Source organism: Seriola dumerili, unplaced genomic scaffold, assembly GCF_002260705.1.
Source record: "Seriola dumerili isolate Sdu_G_001 unplaced genomic scaffold, Sdu_1.0 BDQW01000011.1, whole genome shotgun sequence".
NCBI classification, from domain to species: Eukaryota; Metazoa; Chordata; class Actinopteri; order Carangiformes; family Carangidae; genus Seriola; species Seriola dumerili.
The window spans coordinates 12,485-32,032 of NW_019174266.1; the positions used below are offsets into that span (position 1 = coordinate 12,485).

A 19,548-nucleotide genomic window follows, 5' to 3' on the forward strand; every position below is an offset into this window, starting at 1 on the left:
GGTAGTGGAGAGTAGGTAGAAATTGAACATGCAAAGCACAAGACCAGAGTTCAATTCTTATATGCCAGAGAGATTCAGAGGGATTTGAGATTTAGGCTACTCAAGCACTAAATAGATTGTGTTAATATAAAAAAAAAAAAGTATTTTGAGTCGGCTGAACATAAAATACGTAAACACAAGGTACTCTGGGAAATCAAAACAAGATATTGTAGGAAACAGCAAAATTTCTTTTATAAACTTGTATATCAGGTCAACAAAGCTAAATGCTGATCTGTTTCTGGCTCCTATTTGACTCGTTAATGCAGCATAAAGTTATTAATAGAATAAGAATGAACGCACTGTTACTGCTAAGGATTTCATATGAAGACAACTACATAGAGTATTTCGTAAAGTGCAAACTGCACACTATATTGCTAACAAATATAACATAATAATCAAAAAAGGATATGGAAATCAAATGGCCAAAATAAATTGTGTATTAACTAATCTGCAATAAATGAGAAATAAATAGTCAACCAGCTTGTCTACACAGGAGGCAGGTGTATTTTTTCTTTTTCTTTTTTAGAAAAAGCAAATAATCAATATTTTATGGCTACAGTAATTGGTAATGTCTGCTGCTATTGAAAAGACATGTTCACTGCAAGTGGCAGAAATGGATAAGTATGCTTTGGATAGACACTCCAACACTCCAATGGACTAGAACTTACAAAATTACAGTCATCAACAGATTAATTCAAGAGAATCAGTAAGCAAAGAGGAGGGCAAAGTGCAGCAATAAGTGGTGTGTGAAGGTGCTGTAAAGGTGTTTCATGAGGGTATGTCTTCAACACGTTTTCTTTTATCAGGGGGGTGTGGCATCACCACAGTATGAATGCTGGTGAGATCATCATCTTCCACCAGATCTAAAGAAGCAAATAACGTGAACAGACAGATGCCTTAGCCTCATATAGCCTGATGTCAGGTAAGCCAAAGCTTCATATGCGAAGATCACTTTTGCCCGACTGTGTTGCTGTTTATCACCAGCATGAACAATAACTTCTAGAGTTGATCTGGATGAAAGAAAAGAAGCGACAGGTGTTGTTGTGAAGTTTTGATAAAAAATAATATGTAATAGTTATTTAATTTTGCATCCACTTTATGAAAGAGTGATGAAGTGTGTAGGTTTGGTCATTCATATGAAAGATTGATTTGAATGGATTTAAAGTAGGGCTGGGCGATATGGACCAAAACTCATACTGCAGTATTTTTAGGCCTAATGGCAATACATATTGTAGTATTTTCTACAAAGTGGGTGGCATGGCATGTGACTGATGTGCATGCACAAACATGAGGTTCAGAGAAACAGGAGTGTAAGTCTTGTTATTTTTTTGGAGATACAATTAACAGATGCCTAAGCAGATGCAAATCGGCAGACGCTACATTTTACCAGGTTTGCACACAGACAGAGGGAGAGTAGGAGGGCGGCTGTACAGAGTTTGAGAGAGGAGAGATGCAAATACTGGCACAGCTTAACGGAAGAAACAGGTTATGTTGCAACATCAAACTATATAGATTTAAACTGTATTTTCTCATCTTATATTTTGTTTTAAAAATAAAACGATATACTGCCCAGCCCTAATTTAGAGGTACAACTTTTTTTCATTGGTGGTCAAATAAATATTTAATTCTCTCTCTAGGCTTGTGAAGAGGAGTGCAGAAGAACATCAGACCTCATGAATAATGGCCACAGAAGAGACCTCAGGTACACAGCCTTACAGATTAAAATACATTTTGAATTTAACAGTTAAATATATTTGTCAAAAGTAAAGACTATATCCAAATTAGGGGTGGGCATGATTAATCAATGAGTGATAATTCATAGTTGAGAATTTTGTCATGTGTATCAGCAAGGTTGTGTTGTGTAGTGTGTCTTGAAGCAATGCAATGAATTTCACTATGTGGCAGCAACCAGCCGGGACGCAATTTAAATTTTCAACAGAGAAAAATTAATACTCAGCTGCCGGCACACAAGCTTCTGAAAGTGCCAAGAGCTTGCGATTCTAATATCCAGAGGCAGTGTGTTCCACAGTTAAGGGGTATAAAAAATATAAATAAATAATGCTACTTTTATGGGACAGATAAGGAACATTAAAAAAAAAGGCAATGGAGGACCTTTGTGACCTGGGTCGAACATAAAATGAAAGAAGATCTGAGATATAGGGAGGAGCAAGGTCATTTAAAGCTGTATGAACACAACTTAAAAATCAATTCTAAAAGATACAGGTAGCCATGAGGTAATGTGATTTTCTTTGTCTTTGTTAAGACTCTGGCCATTACATTTTGAACTAGCTGCTTATAAACTTTTGAGGTAAACAGGGAGTTGCAATTCAATGCATGAATGAGCATTTCAGTATCATGAGTTAAAAAAAAGTTCAGACTTTAGATAGTAGGTAGGTAGGTAGGTAGGTATGTAGGTATGTAGATACTTTATTTATCCCCTAGGGGAAATTCATGAGGTTAAATTAAATGAAACTAAAATGAAAAACGGATAAATTGCCCCAAAATTTATAGGTTGACACACACAAGAAGATGACTGAGTTTTAAGCTGAGTTCTCTCAAACACTTGGTGGATAAAGGGAAGCGCTGCTTGCCTGAAATGACCTTTTGTCCTTTGCCTGTTGTCAGTTACTTTCTCCACTGCATTTTAAAGTATATATTTTTGGGGCTTTTGTGCCTTTATTGGACAGGATAGTAAAGAGAGACAGGAAATGGGGAGGCAGAGAGAGGGGGAATGACATGCAGTATAGGGCTGTCCGATACGGGATTCGAACTGGGGCCTGCTGCAGCGAGGACTGTAGCCTGTACATATGGGGCGCCTGCTCAAACTAATGTAACACTCGACGCCCCCTCCACTGCATTTTAAGGCTTTTTTTTTTTTGTATTTAGTTGTATAGATTAGTATAGATTTTCTCTTGCTGCTTTTGGTCCTATTAAAAAGAAAAAATATTTTTCTTAATTTAATTTTAAAAAGTTGTTACCCATCCATGTATTAATGTCAGTGAGACAAGAAATGAGAGAAAGCAGTGCACTGGAGTCTTTTGGATAAACTGAGATGTACATCGTCAGCATAAAATGGTAATTGACATGGTGATGGGTGAATGTATAATGAAAACAAAATTAGACGGAGAATGCTTGCTTGTGAAATAACATGTTCAATACTATGGGTGTACATGCTGCACAAGATTGAGACAGGCTAGAAGATGCAGGAAGTTGAAAGCCCTTGAGTCAGTTCGGTCATTAACATGAAAATGAATCATCAACTAAAATTATCTTATCATGACTGGTAAGTACAATGGACATAAAATCATAAAACTCAGTTAAAAAGTTACTATGCTTGGGAGGCCGATAGTCAGTCACAAGTTGTTGTGCTTTGATAACCATTATTAAGTATTTAAATGTTAGAAAATTGCCAAAAGAACAGTGAATGCAGGTGAAGCTGGAGAAAATGGTGACTACTCCACCCCTTCTTTTATTTGTTTACTGGAATATAAAAGGGTGGAATTATGAGGGAAAGACTCAACATGGCTGAAAAGGTTAAAGCCAGGCTTAAGACAAAAACAAAAAGTTAAAACTATTTTCATTATATATGAAATATTTTGCTGGAGAAGTTTCCAATATTGAAGAGTGAGAGCCTTATCGGCTCTGGTTTAGGGCTCATTGGGACTGACTGTTTTTCAAATTTCACCAGTTGCATGAGTTTCTGCCATAATGTGGATTGGAAACTCTGCTCCGTAATCATGGTCTGAATGGGAAAAAAATTCCCGTGGGAGAGAGGGAACCATAGTCTTGCTGAGATAGTTGATTTGAATAGCAGTTTAATAAAAGTAAGACAAGTTTGAGCTTTTTTTGTTTCATTACTCAACTATTTATTGCACTTTTGACTTGGAAAAAATTCCATCAATGTCTTCCTAGATACATTGTCTGAACACTTGCATCATATCACCTGTTTTTAAAGTTTATCATTAGAGCCCGACCGATATTGGATTTTTGGGGCCGATACCAATACGGATATTAGGGAGTGAAAAAATTCTGATATCAATACACAACTCGGTACACACACACACACATATATATATATATATATATATATATACTGTATGTACACATATATATAAGCACTTGTGTATGTAATGAAAGCAGAATATTTTGCAGCTTAACAATAAACTTTATTGTCCAAAATGACATCGGTGCACGGAAACGATAAACTTTACTGGGAATTACATAAAATAACTATAAAAACAAATAACTGTAAATAATAAACATAAGAACAAATATGTACATATATTGTATATATATATATTTCACTTGAATGAAAACAAAAGATCAAACATACACAGCATAAGATGCTGCCTACATTACATGTCTTGACCGGAGCATTTCCACCATTTCTGTCACGGTCTGATGAGGCAGGGGTGAGGGTGAGAGACTCAGATGCGGAGGAGGAACCAGTGTGAAAGAATTTATTCAAACAAAAAAACCAAAGTGCATACATGAGCAGATGCCGCCGATGACCCAGACCCCAAACCTCATAACCAACAATGATCCCACAAAGACAACACAGAGCAAGGGCTTTTTAAAGGAACGGAACTGATTAACGATGGAGAACAGGTGGGGAAGCAGACACAGGTGGGACACATCAGGGATGATTAACCAAAGGAAGCAAAACTAGATCTCAGACACTAGGCCGACACGACTATCAAAATAAAACAGGAAGTGCACGGGGAAACAGAGCACAAGACAGGGAAGACTACACTAGACACTAGAAATACCCAAACCACTAATACTCAGACCACAAATACTCAAAACCCAGAACAGAAACCCAAAACACAGAAAACTAAATCAAGAAAGTCCAAAAAAAGTCCAAAAAACCAAAACCCTGGAGCCTCCAGGCTAAGACCATGACAATTTGCATTATTGCCGCTGAATTCATATTCAATTCATATCAGCGCATTTAAGAGACTATATGCACTGATACCAATATATCTGTTGTAGGCCAATATCACCCAAAATAATTGGCCGGCATTGCCGATATATCGATCAGGCGCTATGTATCATACCAGCCCCCTCTCTATAACAACCACAACTATACACTTAATTTCTGAGTTGGTCAGACAGCACGTGTCTTACAAAGTCTGACTGTCCATTAACAGACCCTCAAATAATTTGCATTCAGTGTCTGAAAAGGTGAAATCATGGTTCATGGTTCCATTGATCTGTACAGAGCCTTAACACAGGTTCAGGTATGGATGGTAATTACAAGGTCTGTTTAAACAGACAATATACCAGGGCTAATATTTCACATTCTGTTTTGTTGTATTGTTTTCCTCAATTTTGAGGGTATCAATAAAAGATGAATAGCACAACTGTTGACCCTATTATTGGCTGGGCAGTTCATATAGTGCGTGCAAATACAAACTCTGTGGCAAAAAACAAGCTACAGAGATCTCACTGTGGACAACTTTCACTGGAACAACAGTCTAATGTCATTCTAATAGTCCCACAGTTTATTTAAACCAATACTTGGAAGTAAATAAAAAATATACATTTTTATATTCTTTTATTTTTAATCCACTTGTCATAAATTATGTTGCTCGAGGTGATTTCATCCTTTGCGGGGTGTCACCTAAAACTAACAAAATTTGCTGAATTTTATTATATGATATACTTGACAATTCATAAATTTTCACCTAAACACCAAAAACACATGGCACACTGAAGAGGACCTTGAGGTCTTGTTCCATTTACTGAAGTTTTATTTTCTTTTCCTTTCTCTCCTTTAGGCCTTTTAAACTTTCTCTCCAAACTTGGACTGGAGAAATTCTATCCCAACAAACTCACTCTTCGGTCTCTCTTGGAGATCAACAAAAACAGCATATCTGATGGAACTGTTCAATCGGTGGATGAAATACCATGGTGCTTTCTCAGAAAACTACTTAAAGTCAATGCTGAATGTAGGAACTGTGCACAATTACCAAAAAAAGATGGTGATGATAAGGAGGAGGAGGAGGAGGAGGAGGAGGAAAACAATGATCTGCTTGACTTTGACAAGTACACTGGAGATGAAGAAAATAAGGTTAACCCTCTTGACCTCATAGTTGCACTCTTCCTTTGTGCTGACAGCTTCTTGCAACAGGAAATGGCCCTCAAGATGTCAATGTGCCAGTTTCCTGTCCCACTGCTGATGCCCCATGGTAATAAGAATCAGTGTACTCTGATGTTGTGGGCTCTGAGAGAGATCGTCAAAGAGTGGCGGCCACATGATTTGTCTGAATCAAAAGGGTTTGTTGAAGACAACATTGTCCAAGCAGATATACCGTTCTATTCCTTTGTAAGACTGAAGAACTGCAGTTTATCCAAGTCCCAGGTCTTAAATCATGTTCTCAGCCTTGGCCAGTACAACAACAATATATTCACACACAGAGATATGAAAGGAGGAGCACCTGAAAGGAAAATTGCAAATGGACTGGTGGAGGTTTCTTGGTACCTTCCTAGTGGCACAGAAAATATTGACATATTTCCAAAACCAATTGCCTTTGCCAATCTGAGAGGAGACATTGGTCAATCGCTTCCACAGTTCAGTTTTCTTTTTCAAGTGTCTACTGCTACATTTGTGTTTCTGGACAGAGTTGAAGAAGCTGAGCACAGGATTCTGACTTCTCTTCAAGATGTGAGATCAAAACTGTTCTTGGTTGTTAACCGCAAGGCAGAGAACGGTAGAGAGGACATGATGTCCGTCAAGACAATGCTGGGTGAATTAGATTTACCAAAGGCCAGTGTCAAAATCAAGGATTCAAGGGTTAATGTTGCAAGATTTTCAGAGAAACTTTGTACAGCCATCAAGAAATCAACAACAGTTTTAACAAACACAAAAACCATTGAAAATATGGTTGACAAAGTTGTTGACCTTGGTTTCTCTGTGGATGAGAGCAATTGTGACGACCAAAAGAAAGCTGCTATGGGGATCATGAAAGGAATTGGGGTGCGGAGTATATCAGACTACAGGAGCAAACAGCTTCCTTTGCAAGGTATTAACTGGAAAAGGTTATCACAATTAGAAATGGAAGAATGTAGGCTAAAACAAGCTGGTCATCAAGAACTGGAAGAATATAAATCTCATCTACAGGAAGAGAAACAGCAGATTAAGGAAAAGCTTGGCAAACACAAACTGTCCAGAGATATGAAGACTTTCATTCAACACTTATCCGAAAGTGACAAAGAAAAAAGAGATCTTTTTCTGAAGTGGATGAAGCTTAAGCTTAATAAACGTTCGCGGTCTGTCATTCAACTATCTTTAATGCGTAATAAATTGACAGAGCACTGCAACAAAAAGGATAAGGATGTGCAAATCACTTCGGAGTTAGACCAAGCTTTGCTGGACAGTTCTTTAGGAATAGAGCATTACATGAGAGAGATGGGACTGATCTATGAGGTTTCCTTGCAAGATACTGCAGATGAAATATCTCGTCTCCCTGGTTTGGCTGCTGAAATGTTGTTGGATGGATATCCTTTAGAGCTCTTGGATGGAGATGCTTCCAACATCCCAGAGAGGTGGGTGACAGATGTGCTGACTGAGCTTCACAACAAGGTCGGACAGAAGAGCAGACTGTTGGTACTGACTGTGTTGGGTGTTCAAAGTACTGGGAAATCAACACTCCTCAACACAATGTTTGGTGTGCAGTTTCCTGTCAGCAGCGGCAGATGCACAAGAGGAGCTTTTATGCTCTTCCTCAAAGTTGGAGAGGATATGCAAAGCGATATGAACTGTGACTTTATAGTTCTCATTGACACAGAGGGTCTAAAGTCGCCTCATTTGGCACAATTAGAGGACAGTTATGAGCATGACAACCAGCTGGCAACCTTTGTCATTGGTTTAAGTGATGTCACCATTATCAACATTGCAATGGAAAACTCGACCGAGATGAAAGATGTCCTGCAAATTGCAACTCACGCATTCTTGAGAATGAAGCAAATTGGTAAAAAGCCAGTTTGTCATTTTGTTCACCAAAATGTTGGTGGAGTTTCAGCTCATACAAAAACCATGACTGAAAGAAAACATCTCTTAGACCAACTCAATGAAATGACTCAACTTGCAGCTGAAATGGAAAAGCAGCCTGGTATTAAAGCATTCACAAATGTGCTGGAATATGACATAGATAAAAACAACTGGAACATCCCAGGACTCTGGCATGGAACCCCACCAATGGCATCAGTGAACACAGGTTACAGTGAAGCTGTGGCAAATTTCAAGAAAAATCTTTTGGAGACAGTAAAAAGTGACACAAGAGATGAATTCTCAAAGATTCCTGAGTTTCTTGAATGGATGAGAAGTCTCTGGAAAGCAGTGAAATATGAGAACTTCATCTTTAGCTTCAGAAACACTCTTGTGGCTCATGCTTATGACAACTTGTGCAAAGAGTTCAATCAGTGGGAATGGGATTTCAGAAAAGAGATTCTCTCCTGGCAGACAGAAGCAGAGTTGGAAATCTTGAATGCTGACAATGAATCTCAGCTAGAAACCTGGAACAGACTGGTTGAAACAAGAAAATCTGAGGTGTCAAAGAAAATAAAAGACCAACAAACAATCATGAAGGAGAAACTCTCTGACTACTACAAAAGAAAAGACAGACACGTAAATCTGATAGAGAAATACAGGATTGACTTTTTCACCAGTACCAGCAGCCTTGCAAATGAAATCCGACATTCAGTAAACAATAAACTGGACTGTGCACTTGAGCTGAGAAAAAGTTCAAAAGAGGCTCAGGATATTCAGAGAAGATACAGAGGTGTGATTGAAGAGCACGTCATGAAGCTTCTGGATGACTGCAAAGAGTCCACACTGTCTGATGAACAGCTGATGCATGAGTTTGAAATGATGTGGGCAGAGGTCACTGTAAACGTGAATGGCCTGAAAGAACAAAATATACCTGCATGCATTGTTGACCAGTTGAGAAAACATTTCTTAAATCGAAATGTCAATGAGGAACTGCAGAAGATTGGAAACCTAAGCAAAATTGCAGAGGTTCCATTTGAGACTAAAACTGAACATATTAAAACAAAAATAAAATTCCTTCCGTTCATCAGAAAAGAAAAAAAGAGACAATTGCAGAGAATTGCAGACGAAGTCATTGAGCCATGCACAAGGATTGTACTTGATACTACAAAAACAGACAGGGATTACAATGATTGTTACATAAAGGATCTTCTAGAAAAAATAGATGACTCCCTTAAACAATACCACAACCATTACAAGCTCAAGTTTGAGATAGACCTGAAACTTTACATTTGTGGCATTGCCTCAAAAGAGTTCCTTCACATGCACAGGAAATTCTTGTTACAAAGGGATCCCAAAATTCAGCTGGAGAAGCACAAAACTCAGTACCTGCCAGATTTTATGGATTTATACAAACAGCAAGATCATTGCCAACGCAAAGCATCTGATTTTGTTAAGGTGTGTATCAAACCTGCTGTGGAAGAGTACATCAGTAGGTGTCTGGGAATAAACATTGTGGATGAAATTTTAACAAGTAGTCATTCAGCAGAGTACAGCTCACGTTCATTTTTCCAGTACAACATTCTGAAAGAGTTGCTGCAAAAGGAAGATTTTGAGAGTTTTGTCAAGTGCATTTGTAACTATGAAATATATGTTAAGGATTGGATATTTCAACACATTCTGCAAAAGGTGTCAGAGGATGACACTTTGTGCAAACTGAAGAACAACAATCTGCAGGTCATAGTCGACAAAATAAAACAAGCAATACAGCAAGCCTCAAAAGAAGAAGGTGGTGTTCTGCTGCCAGATAACAAGGAAAGCATCACTGAACTCATCAACAACATGCGCAAATATTTGATTAAAGACATCTCAATTTCAGTGGAGGCTGAAAAAACCACTCTGTTTCAAATCCAAAGCACATGCCATCCATTTATCAACAGCCTCAAGATCTCTATAGAAGACTTAAAAGACCAGCTTCGTAAGGAATTCTCAAATTCTGGCAACATCACTGAGACTCTGAAGAAGCTTCCTGTCAAACCACAGGATGAGCTTTTCAAGCAGGTGTTTGGTTGTGGACACCAGTGTCCATTTTGTAAAGTTCCCTGTGAGGCTGGAGGCAAAGAACACAGGCAACATCATGCAGCTGTGCATCGGCCACAAGGTCTTGGAGAGTATAGGAATATAGACACCAAGAAGCTTGTTGCAACACTGTGTACAAGTGATGTGCACAGTGAACATAGATTCAAAAACACAGACACCAACTGGGAGCCTCATCCTTACAAGGACTACATGACATACTACCCAGACTGGCACATTCCTCCAGACCCCACCATAGAGGCATCTGACTACTGGAAGTATGTCCTGGTGCAATACAATGACAGATTTGCTCAAAAATATGAAGCCAAGCCAGCTGATGTTCCAGAGGCCTGGAGGAAAATCACAAAGGAACAAGCACTGAACGGTTTGAAAGATGCTTTCAACATAAAGTGAACAATGCACAATCCTGACAAAACAGCATTTAAACATCCAAGAATTTTTCATATACAAATATAAACCTCGGAGAAGACCAAAAGAATACAGGAACTGAATGCGATAGTGCATTCTGCTGAACAATCAAGCAAATGAAATAAAGATCGACAATGTTAAAAAAATATTATTAGTTCACCATGATGAAGAACAACTCAAATCTTTAGAAATCAGTGTATGAAATGATTGTTTTTTTTGTTTTCTTTTTTTGTTTGTTTGTTTTTTTTTATTATTATTATTTACTGTTTTGTTTATGGAACTAACTTTGTGGTTCAATTACAAGAAAGGACTAAAACAGCTTGCAACAGCGAAAATTGCAGCCTCCTTTAGTCTGCTGAACATGATGAATTACAAATGATGAGTTGAAAAGCTGGAAATAGTTGTGTTCGACATTTTTCAATTGTCTGGAGTCCCTCCAGCATAATGACTGGTGAGCGTGATAATCACATTGACAATGATAATCATAAAGTAAATCATAATATACTAAAAAGATCATGTAAAAAAGAGATCATATTTTGTTTAGTTTTTTTTCTTTTTACAATCTTTTTACAATTACAACTTTCTTTTTTTTTTTTTTTCAAGTTGCTATATGACTGTGTTTATAATGACTGGTGTGCAACAATTATGACACTGACAATGAAAATTCTATTATTGTGTTTCAAGTACCACATGAAAAAAAGAGAAGGTGTTTTGTACTATTTCTCTTTTATTTTTTATGATTACAACTTTTGTTCTTATTCTTCTTTGTTAATATCTTTTATGGCTAGGTGTGCATGATAATGCTGATAATGAAGATTTACTACAGAGACCATGTGAAAAAAAAGATGTTTTGTAGTGGATATGCCAGATTGTTTTATCTTTCTTGTTTTTTTATTCTTTTAAGTAAATATGTTTATCAAACTATTGACTATTGTGCGTAAATGAAAATGATGTAGGCCCATGAAATGCAATGACCGTCTGATGAGATATTTTGTAATATGTTTTACTATTTACTGCTTTACTACTATTTTTTTATTACTTTTTTATCTTATATTTGCCTGTTATTAAATGAGAGTAATTATTGTGTGCTTGCAGAGTAAAGTTGAAATGTATACATGTTGATGCACACACTGTGGCATCCTTTCACGTGTTGTTAATGATAAACATGTGATTTTCATTCTTTTAGACAGACCATGTGTCTAATAGATAAGAAAGTAAAAAGTTTTGTTATATTTGACCTATTGTTTTTTTGTTCTTACAAAATTTTTGATACACATTCTTGCTACACAGTTCTGTATATACTGATAAGTACTAAAGACGGTGATGCTGCTGATGATTATAATGTTGAGGTACACAGGCCATGTCAGACAGAACATTTTTACTGTTTTATTTGTAATTGGTACATGCAAAACATTTTATCTTGTAATGTGTATTTGATAAACGTCAGTGAATAAGGAATGTATATGTTGCTGTAACTGACTTTTTTGCTCATGTGGACTAATTAATCCAACAGCAGGGAATACTGTGACATCTGACTGACAACTAATTTTTTCAGACTGATGAATTAAACAAGTTACAAAGACACTGAAAAGCTGTTCTTAACAATTTCTGTTTGACTTTTGCAGATTTTTTCCCTATTTTCTAGATGATATATATTACAGCGATGTGCATAATGATGAGTGGTGATTATGATGTTGACAAAAATCATGTGAAAAAATATTTTGTGACATTTTCAAATGACAATGTGAAATTTGACCTATACGCAAAATAATAACAACAATAAAACCTTCTGTTATAAAGACAAACTTCCAAAGACTAATATTATCACTCATTTATACCCATGATGCAACCATAGGGCTGCAAGTTCATTTATATTGGAATGTGCAAAAATAATTTTACTGTGTTGGAAGATTTCTTCGATTGTTTTAAGATTTTTAGGGTCCAATAATGACATCATAAGATAAGATGTAAGATGTATCAAATACTTTATGGTACAAAAACTGCAGTAACACATCCATTTGTGGAAAAAGCCACAAGGTGGCACTCAAAGCACATGAAGTCTCCACTGATTAGAAGCCCAGAGGGACAAAATGCTTTCCAAAGGGAACTCAAATGCAGGTATAAAAGAGCAGAGTAATTCAACAAGAAAATTAAACATATCTGACTAGTTTATAAGTTTAAAACAAGGCTGCATGCTAAGACATGATAAAAGGACGCTCAGCAGGACCACAGATAAAATGCAGATTAATGAATGATGACGCATGTTATTCAGAAGAACGTCGTATAGTTTAATACTTTATGTTCAATAGAGAATTGGTGAAGAAGAGGAACGAGTTGGTTCAGCTCTCTGGTTTTCTAGAAAACTATCATTAACAGCTAAGGAAAGAATTTAGCTGGAACAGTATATGCTGTGTTTTGGACTGCAAATGGTCTGAATGTATACAGCACATTTATCCAAAGCAGCTCTACATTTGCATCTCATTCACCCATTTCCATAGACTCACACTCTAATGGCAGAAATGTATCATGCAAGATGCCAGGTCTGATGATCAGGGTTTGGAGTTCAGGGTTGGACATGTGGGAGACACCTGCCTCCAGTTTTACGGCTAAAGGGCAATTGCCAAAAATTACCCGCCTTAGAGAGGTGATCTGCTTCAGCAAAAATAGATGTAGCGCGTAAAGATGGTGGAGTCGGGAAAATAGCTGCTAGTGAGACGCCCCGGACACAAACCAGCTCAAACGGTAGCAGATTATCTCCAGTACCCATGACGGGACGAAGTCAACATTAGGGTTTCTTGTCTTGTTGCACTTTTGATTATCAGAGAAGTAAACTGGGTTTAGCACAAATGTAAATGATATCATACAACATTTTGCACCCACAATAATTAACTATCGCCTAATAATCTACTGCTGTATCAATAACCTGCCAAACATATCAGCATATACTAAAATTATGATGGGAATGTGTCGTACCACAATTCACATGTATAAAACTGCTGGTAATGAGAACAGGCAACTTTTATGTGCAGATGATTTCATGGCCGTCATCTGTCCTCAGTACTTTGTGTGTGTGTTTGTGTGTCTGCCTTTGTTTGTTTGTTGCTGCAATAAAACAGTGCTGTGGAAAACTAGCTGAGCCGATCTGTTAATCATCAGCACAAACACACACAGATACAAACATGCACACATAACTTGTAGAGTGGAATGCTGGAGATTTGGAATAAGGACAGGGTGGCGGCAAGAGCCACTCCTCCTGGTTTTTATCTGTTACAAACAGTGGGAGGAGCCTGGTTTCAGTGTCACGGTGACATCACTGTTTAGAGAGAGAGAGGCAGTGGTGGAACAAGTACTCCAACCTTTTATTAATGTATAATGGTGGAGGAGTGAAAGTAAAATGCTGATGTTCAAAACTTTTCTTCATTGTAATTAATGTGGCGGTAAATGAGCAGAATGTATGAAAAGCAAACCTGCTGAGAATTGGGAGAATTTCATGGGGGAAAGTAAAAAACAAAAATGTTAGCAATAAAAGAAAAAGATGGTTTCTGCAATCTATTTAGCTCTCACCTTTCTCTGACAGTAAAGTCTAAATGTGCAAAGCAGATTCAGCACTAAAGATAAATCCAACGGAGCAAAAAGTAAAATATTTCCTCTGAGGTGACAGAGGAAGAAAGCCTGTGAAACTGTTAAAGTAGTCTTAGAATGCGCATGTTTGGCAAATATCATATATGTATAAGGAGTAACTTGTAATGTTATTGTGGCTGAAGGTAGCGTGTGTAAGCTAATCTTAAACTGTAAAACCAATGTAAAACATATTCCAACATAGTGTTTTATATTGGTTCGGCAGAACATGAACAGACCTCAGAACAGCTTCTCCCTTAGACTGTGAATCTGCTACATGTAAACTGTCACACACGAAGACTGATGATGAGTTGAGCTCCTGGACTTTTTCTGTGCAAGTTGTGTGTGCGTGTGTGTTTGACTTTGTTGCTGTGATTAAAGTAAAAGCAAAACTAGCTGGACAGAGTGGTTTACCATCAGCACCAAATGCACAAACACACACCCAAACACACACTCCATTGATCAAGTGTGGTCCTCTATTTCTATGCATTCGAAAAAAATCATTTTTTAATAAAAAAAATGTTTAATTTAAGGACTGTTTTCCAACCATAAGTCTTCTTTTTTTTTCAAAATTGATGATAGGTGACTTGTCTGCCCGTCAAAGAGGAGACCTCCATAAACCTGCAGTGGGACTGTCTGTGGTGAACTGAAACGTGACATGAATAAAGGACTTACTTAATGGCTTTCAAAAAAAAAAGATCAAATAAATTAATATAAGCTGATTTAAGTAAATATTGAAATGCTGGTCATAAACAAAAAAGAAAATCAAACTTTACACTGTAAAAACAAAAAGCAACACAAAGTATTTTACAAACCAACCAAAAGGAAAGGTAACAGTTACCATGCTGGATCTGGCCTCTCTGCCACATCCACATGATTAATTCTACAATGATAGAGAGATTTCAGTCAACATTTTGTTGATTTGAAACAAGCTGACATTTTGTCTCATCTGCATATAAAACACAAAGAGAAGAACTTGTACTATGCATGGGCTGTAATAAAGAAAGTGGAACTTGAAATAGAAAGCATCAAAGAAGCTAAATAAACTGAGCTGAATGAGTTTATGGTCTACAACCCAGCATATGGTCACGTGGCGGGCTGACCACAGTTTGCTACTTTCGTTAGACGTGACATCCGGCAAATCATTTGACAGGTCGAAATAGAGTATAAAACATACAGCTTTAGGAAGGTACTAATTTTTCCATTTTCCATTTTTAGTTTTAGGGGAGAATCTGGATTTTGATTTAATGAATAATATATTTTAATTTATATTCTACAATTACAGTGATGTTGCTAGGTACGCGTCCTGCGTCCCTGACGCATTAAAATCTGAAAGGACGCAGTAAACTCACTATCCATGCGTCCCAGGGACGCAACTCATTTTTCTCATGAAAAACGAAACATTGTGAACAACAACTCGTGTTTAAAATCACAGTAACTAGCAAAAGTAACTTCGCATCTCCTCCGCGCAGACGTGATCCCCTGTGTACAGTATCGCAACATTCTAGTTTAGCCACTACCACAACAATTAGCCAGTCACCGCGGATTTCATTTCAACAATTAAAGATACAAACTTCATAGTAGTAAATAAACTCATGTTTCCACTGCTCGATGCTGTGTTCACTCATGTCGACAATGTTTTAACGTCTAGGGGACGTTCTGTAATGAAATAAATAAAACATACTCTGGTGGCGGTGATGAAAAATACTTATCTTAACATATCTGCATCACTTTATTTTTCTCAACAGACTTTCCACTGTGTTAGTTAAGTTTCATTTGTGTGCTAAAAGTTTCACAGTGATTGACTCAGTTCATTTGATTTAGTTGATGTTCAGACAAGAAGATTTTGTCTTATTTTGGTGACAATTTATTTGTTGACTCTATCATGGTGATGAGAATGTTTTGTTTATTTGTTAAAATCAGCACTTTTATTGAAAATTTATTTTGGTACTACAGACACCATTTTGTTTTCATTCGAATTTTAGTATTTGGTGCTATTTATATTGCTACAAAAATGCTATTTTATTTGAATTTTGTATGTAATGCCGCTGTGACAGTTGTTTTGCAACTTTTCAGATTTGGAATCTTATTTGTTTAATTTCAGATACATTTTGAACATACATGAATATATCCGTTAATTATAACCATATCATCCCACCATCAAAGGAGTTTAACCCTACAATTTAAGAAATAGAAGAATATAAGAAATAAAAAAAATTTATTTGGGCCCCATTGAATTTCCCAGGGACCCACTCAAATCACCACCTGTGGGTCCCGGGGACTCACTACATTGAAAACCTATCAACATCACTGAATTATATATATTTTTTCTAATTAAGGGTATTCACATTTTGTTGTGTTATTCAATGTCATTATTGTGGCCTGTTTGGATTGAAGGGGTGCTGAGTTTGAATTTTATTCATCCTGCAGTTCATACATGCATACATGACATTGTAGGTGACAAACCTTTTCCTTTGAATCCTGCTTGTTGTTTGTTTGTGTAAATTAAACATATCTGACTAGTTTTATAAGTTTAAAACAAGGCTGCATGCTAAGACATGATAAAAGGACGCTCAGCAGGACCACAGATAAAATGCAGATTAATGAATGATGACGCATGTTATTCAGAAGAACGTCGTATAGTTTAATACTTTATGTTCAATAGAGAATTGGTGAAGAAAGAAGGCGAACGAGTTGGTTCAGCTCTCTGGTTTTCTAGAAAACTATCATTAACAGCTAAGGAAAGAATTTAGCTGGAACAGTATATGCTGTGTTTTGGACTGCAAATGGTCTGAATGTATACAGCACATTTATCCAAAGCAGCTTACATTTGCATCTCATTCACCCATTTCCATAGACTCACACTCTAATGGCAGAAATGTATCATGCAAGATGCCAGGTTGTATGATCAGGTTTGGAGTTCAGGGTTGGACATGTGGGAGACACCTGCTCCAGTTTTACGGCATAAAGGGCAATTGCCAAAAATTACCCGCCTTAGAGAGGTGATCTGCTTCAGCAAAAATGATGTAGCGCGTAAAAGATGGTGGAGTCGGGAAATAGCTGCTAGTGAGACGCCCCGGACACAAAACCAGCTCAAACGGTAGCAGATTATCTCCAGTACCCATGACGGGACGAAGTCAACATTAGGGTTTCTTGTCTTGTTGCACTTTTGATTATCAGAGAAGTAAACGGTTTAGCACAAATGTAATGATATCATACAACATTTTGCACCCACAATAATTAACTATCGCCTAATAATCTACTGCTGTATCAATAACCTGCCAAACATATCAGCATATACTAAAATTATGATGGGAATGTGTCGACCACAATTCACATGTATAAAACTGCTGTAATGAGAACAGGCAACTTTTATGTGCAGTTGATTTCATGGCCGTCATCTGTCCTCAGTACTTTGTGTGTGTGTTTGTGTGTCTGCCTTGTTGTTTGTTTGCTGCAATAAAACAGTGCTGTGGAAAACTAGCTGAGCCGATCTGTTTAATCATCAGCACAAACACACACAGATAAAACATGCACACATAACTTGTAGAGTGGAATGCTGGAGATTTGAATAAGGACAGGGTGGCGGCAAAGAGCCACTCCTCCTGGTTTTTATCTGTTACAAACAGTGGGAGGAGCCTGGTTTCAGTGTCACGGTGACATCACTGTTTAGAGAAGAGAGGCAGTGGTGAACAAGTACTCCAACCTTTTATTAATGTTAATGGTGGAGGATGAAAGTAAAATGCTGATGTTCAAAACTTTTCTTCATTGTAATTAATGTGGCGGTAAATGAGCAGAATGTATGAAAAGCAAACCTGCTGAGAATTGGGAGAATTTCATGGGGAAAGTAAAAAACAAAAATGTTAGCAATAAAAGAAAAAGATGGTTTCTGCAATCTATTTAGCTCTCACCTTTCTCTGACAGTAAAGTCTAAATGTGCAAAGCAGATTCAGCACTAAAGATAAATCCAAAAGGAGCAAAAAGTAAAATATTTCCTCTGAGGTGACAGAGGAAGAAAGCCTGTGAAACTGTTAAAGTAGTCTTAGAATGCGCATGTTTGGCAAATATCATATATGTATAAGGAGTAACTTGTAATGTATTGTGGCTGAAGGTAGTGTGTAAGCTAATCTTAAACTGTAAAACCATGTAAAACATATCCAACATAGTGTTTTATATTGGTTCGGCAGACCTGAACAGACCTCAGAACAGCTTCTCCCTTAGACTGTGAATCTGCTACATGTAAACTGTCACACACGAAGACTGATGATGAGTTGAGCTCCTGGACTTTTTCTGTGCAAGTTGTGTGTGCGTGTGTGTTTGACTTTGTTGCTGTGATTAAAGTAAAAAGCAAAACTAGCTGGACAGAGTGGTTTACCATCAGCACCAAATGCACAAACACACCACCCAAAACACACACTCCATTGATCAAGTGTGTCCTCTATTTCTATGCATTCAAAAAAAATCATTTTTTAAAAAAAAAAATGTTTAATTTAAGGACTGTTTCCAACCATAAGTCTTCTTTTTTTTTCAAAAATTGATGATAGGTGACTTGTCTGCCCGTCAAAGAGGAGCCCTCCATAAACCTGCAGTGGACTGTCTGTGGTGAACTGAAACGTGACATGAATAAAGGACTTACTTAATGGCTTTCAAAAAAAAAAAGATCAAATAATTAATATAAGCTGATTTAAGTAAATATTGAAATGCTGGTCATAAACAAAAAAAAAATCAACTTTACACTGTAAAACAAAAGCAACACAAAGTATTTTACAAACCAACCAAAAGGAAAGGTAACAGTTACCATGCTGGATCTGGCCTCTCTGCCACATCCACATGATTAATTCTACACATGATAGAGAGATTTCAGTCAACATTTTGTTGATTTGAAACAAGCTGACATTTTGTCTCATCTGCATAATAAAACACAAAGAGAAAGAACTTGTACTATGCATGGGCTGTATAAAGAAAGTGGAACTTGAAATAGAAAGCATCAAAGAAGCTAAATAACTGAGCTGAATGAGTTTATGGTCTACAACCCAGCATATGGTCACGTGGCGGGCTGACCACAGTTTGCTATTTCGTTAGACGTGACATCCGGCAAATCATTTGACAGGTCGAAATAGAGTATAAAACATACAGCTTTAGGAAGGTACTAATTTTTCCATTTTCCATTTTTAGTTTTAGGGGAGAATCTGGATTTTGATTTAATGAATAATATATTTTTAATTTATATTCTACAATTACAGTGATGTTGCTAGGTACGCGTCCTGCGTCCCTGACGCATTAAAATCTGAAAGGACGCAGTAAACTCACTATCCATGCGTCCAGGGAACGCAACTCATTTTTCTCATGAAAAACGATAACATTGTGAACAACAACTCGTGTTTAAAATCACAGTA

At 37.1% G+C, this 19,548-nt stretch overlaps 1 protein-coding gene across 1 annotated transcript; it reads left to right on the plus strand.

The window, feature by feature from the left end:
* The first annotated feature begins 1,719 nt into the window (after nucleotides 1-1,719).
* LOC111222907 (up-regulator of cell proliferation-like) lies at nucleotides 1,720-12,297 on the plus strand. Its single transcript, XM_022746816.1, has 2 exons — nucleotides 1,720-1,741; nucleotides 5,820-12,297. The coding sequence occupies exons 1-2, from the start codon at nucleotides 1,720-1,722 to the stop codon at nucleotides 10,517-10,519; spliced, it is 4,722 nt and encodes a 1,573-aa protein (XP_022602537.1). The 3' UTR covers nucleotides 10,520-12,297.
* Nucleotides 12,298-19,548: the final 7,251 nt, after the last annotated feature.

What these genes read in the sequence shown, in the direction of transcription:
- LOC111222907 (XM_022746816.1), top strand. Translation starts at nt 1,720, where the DNA reads ATGGCCACAGAAGAGACCTCAG. An exon ending in GGCCACAGAAGAGACCTCAG is followed by an intron (nt 1,742 to 5,819) that starts GTACACAGCCTT and finishes TCTCTCCTTTAG; the next exon opens with GCCTTTTAAACTTTCTCTCC.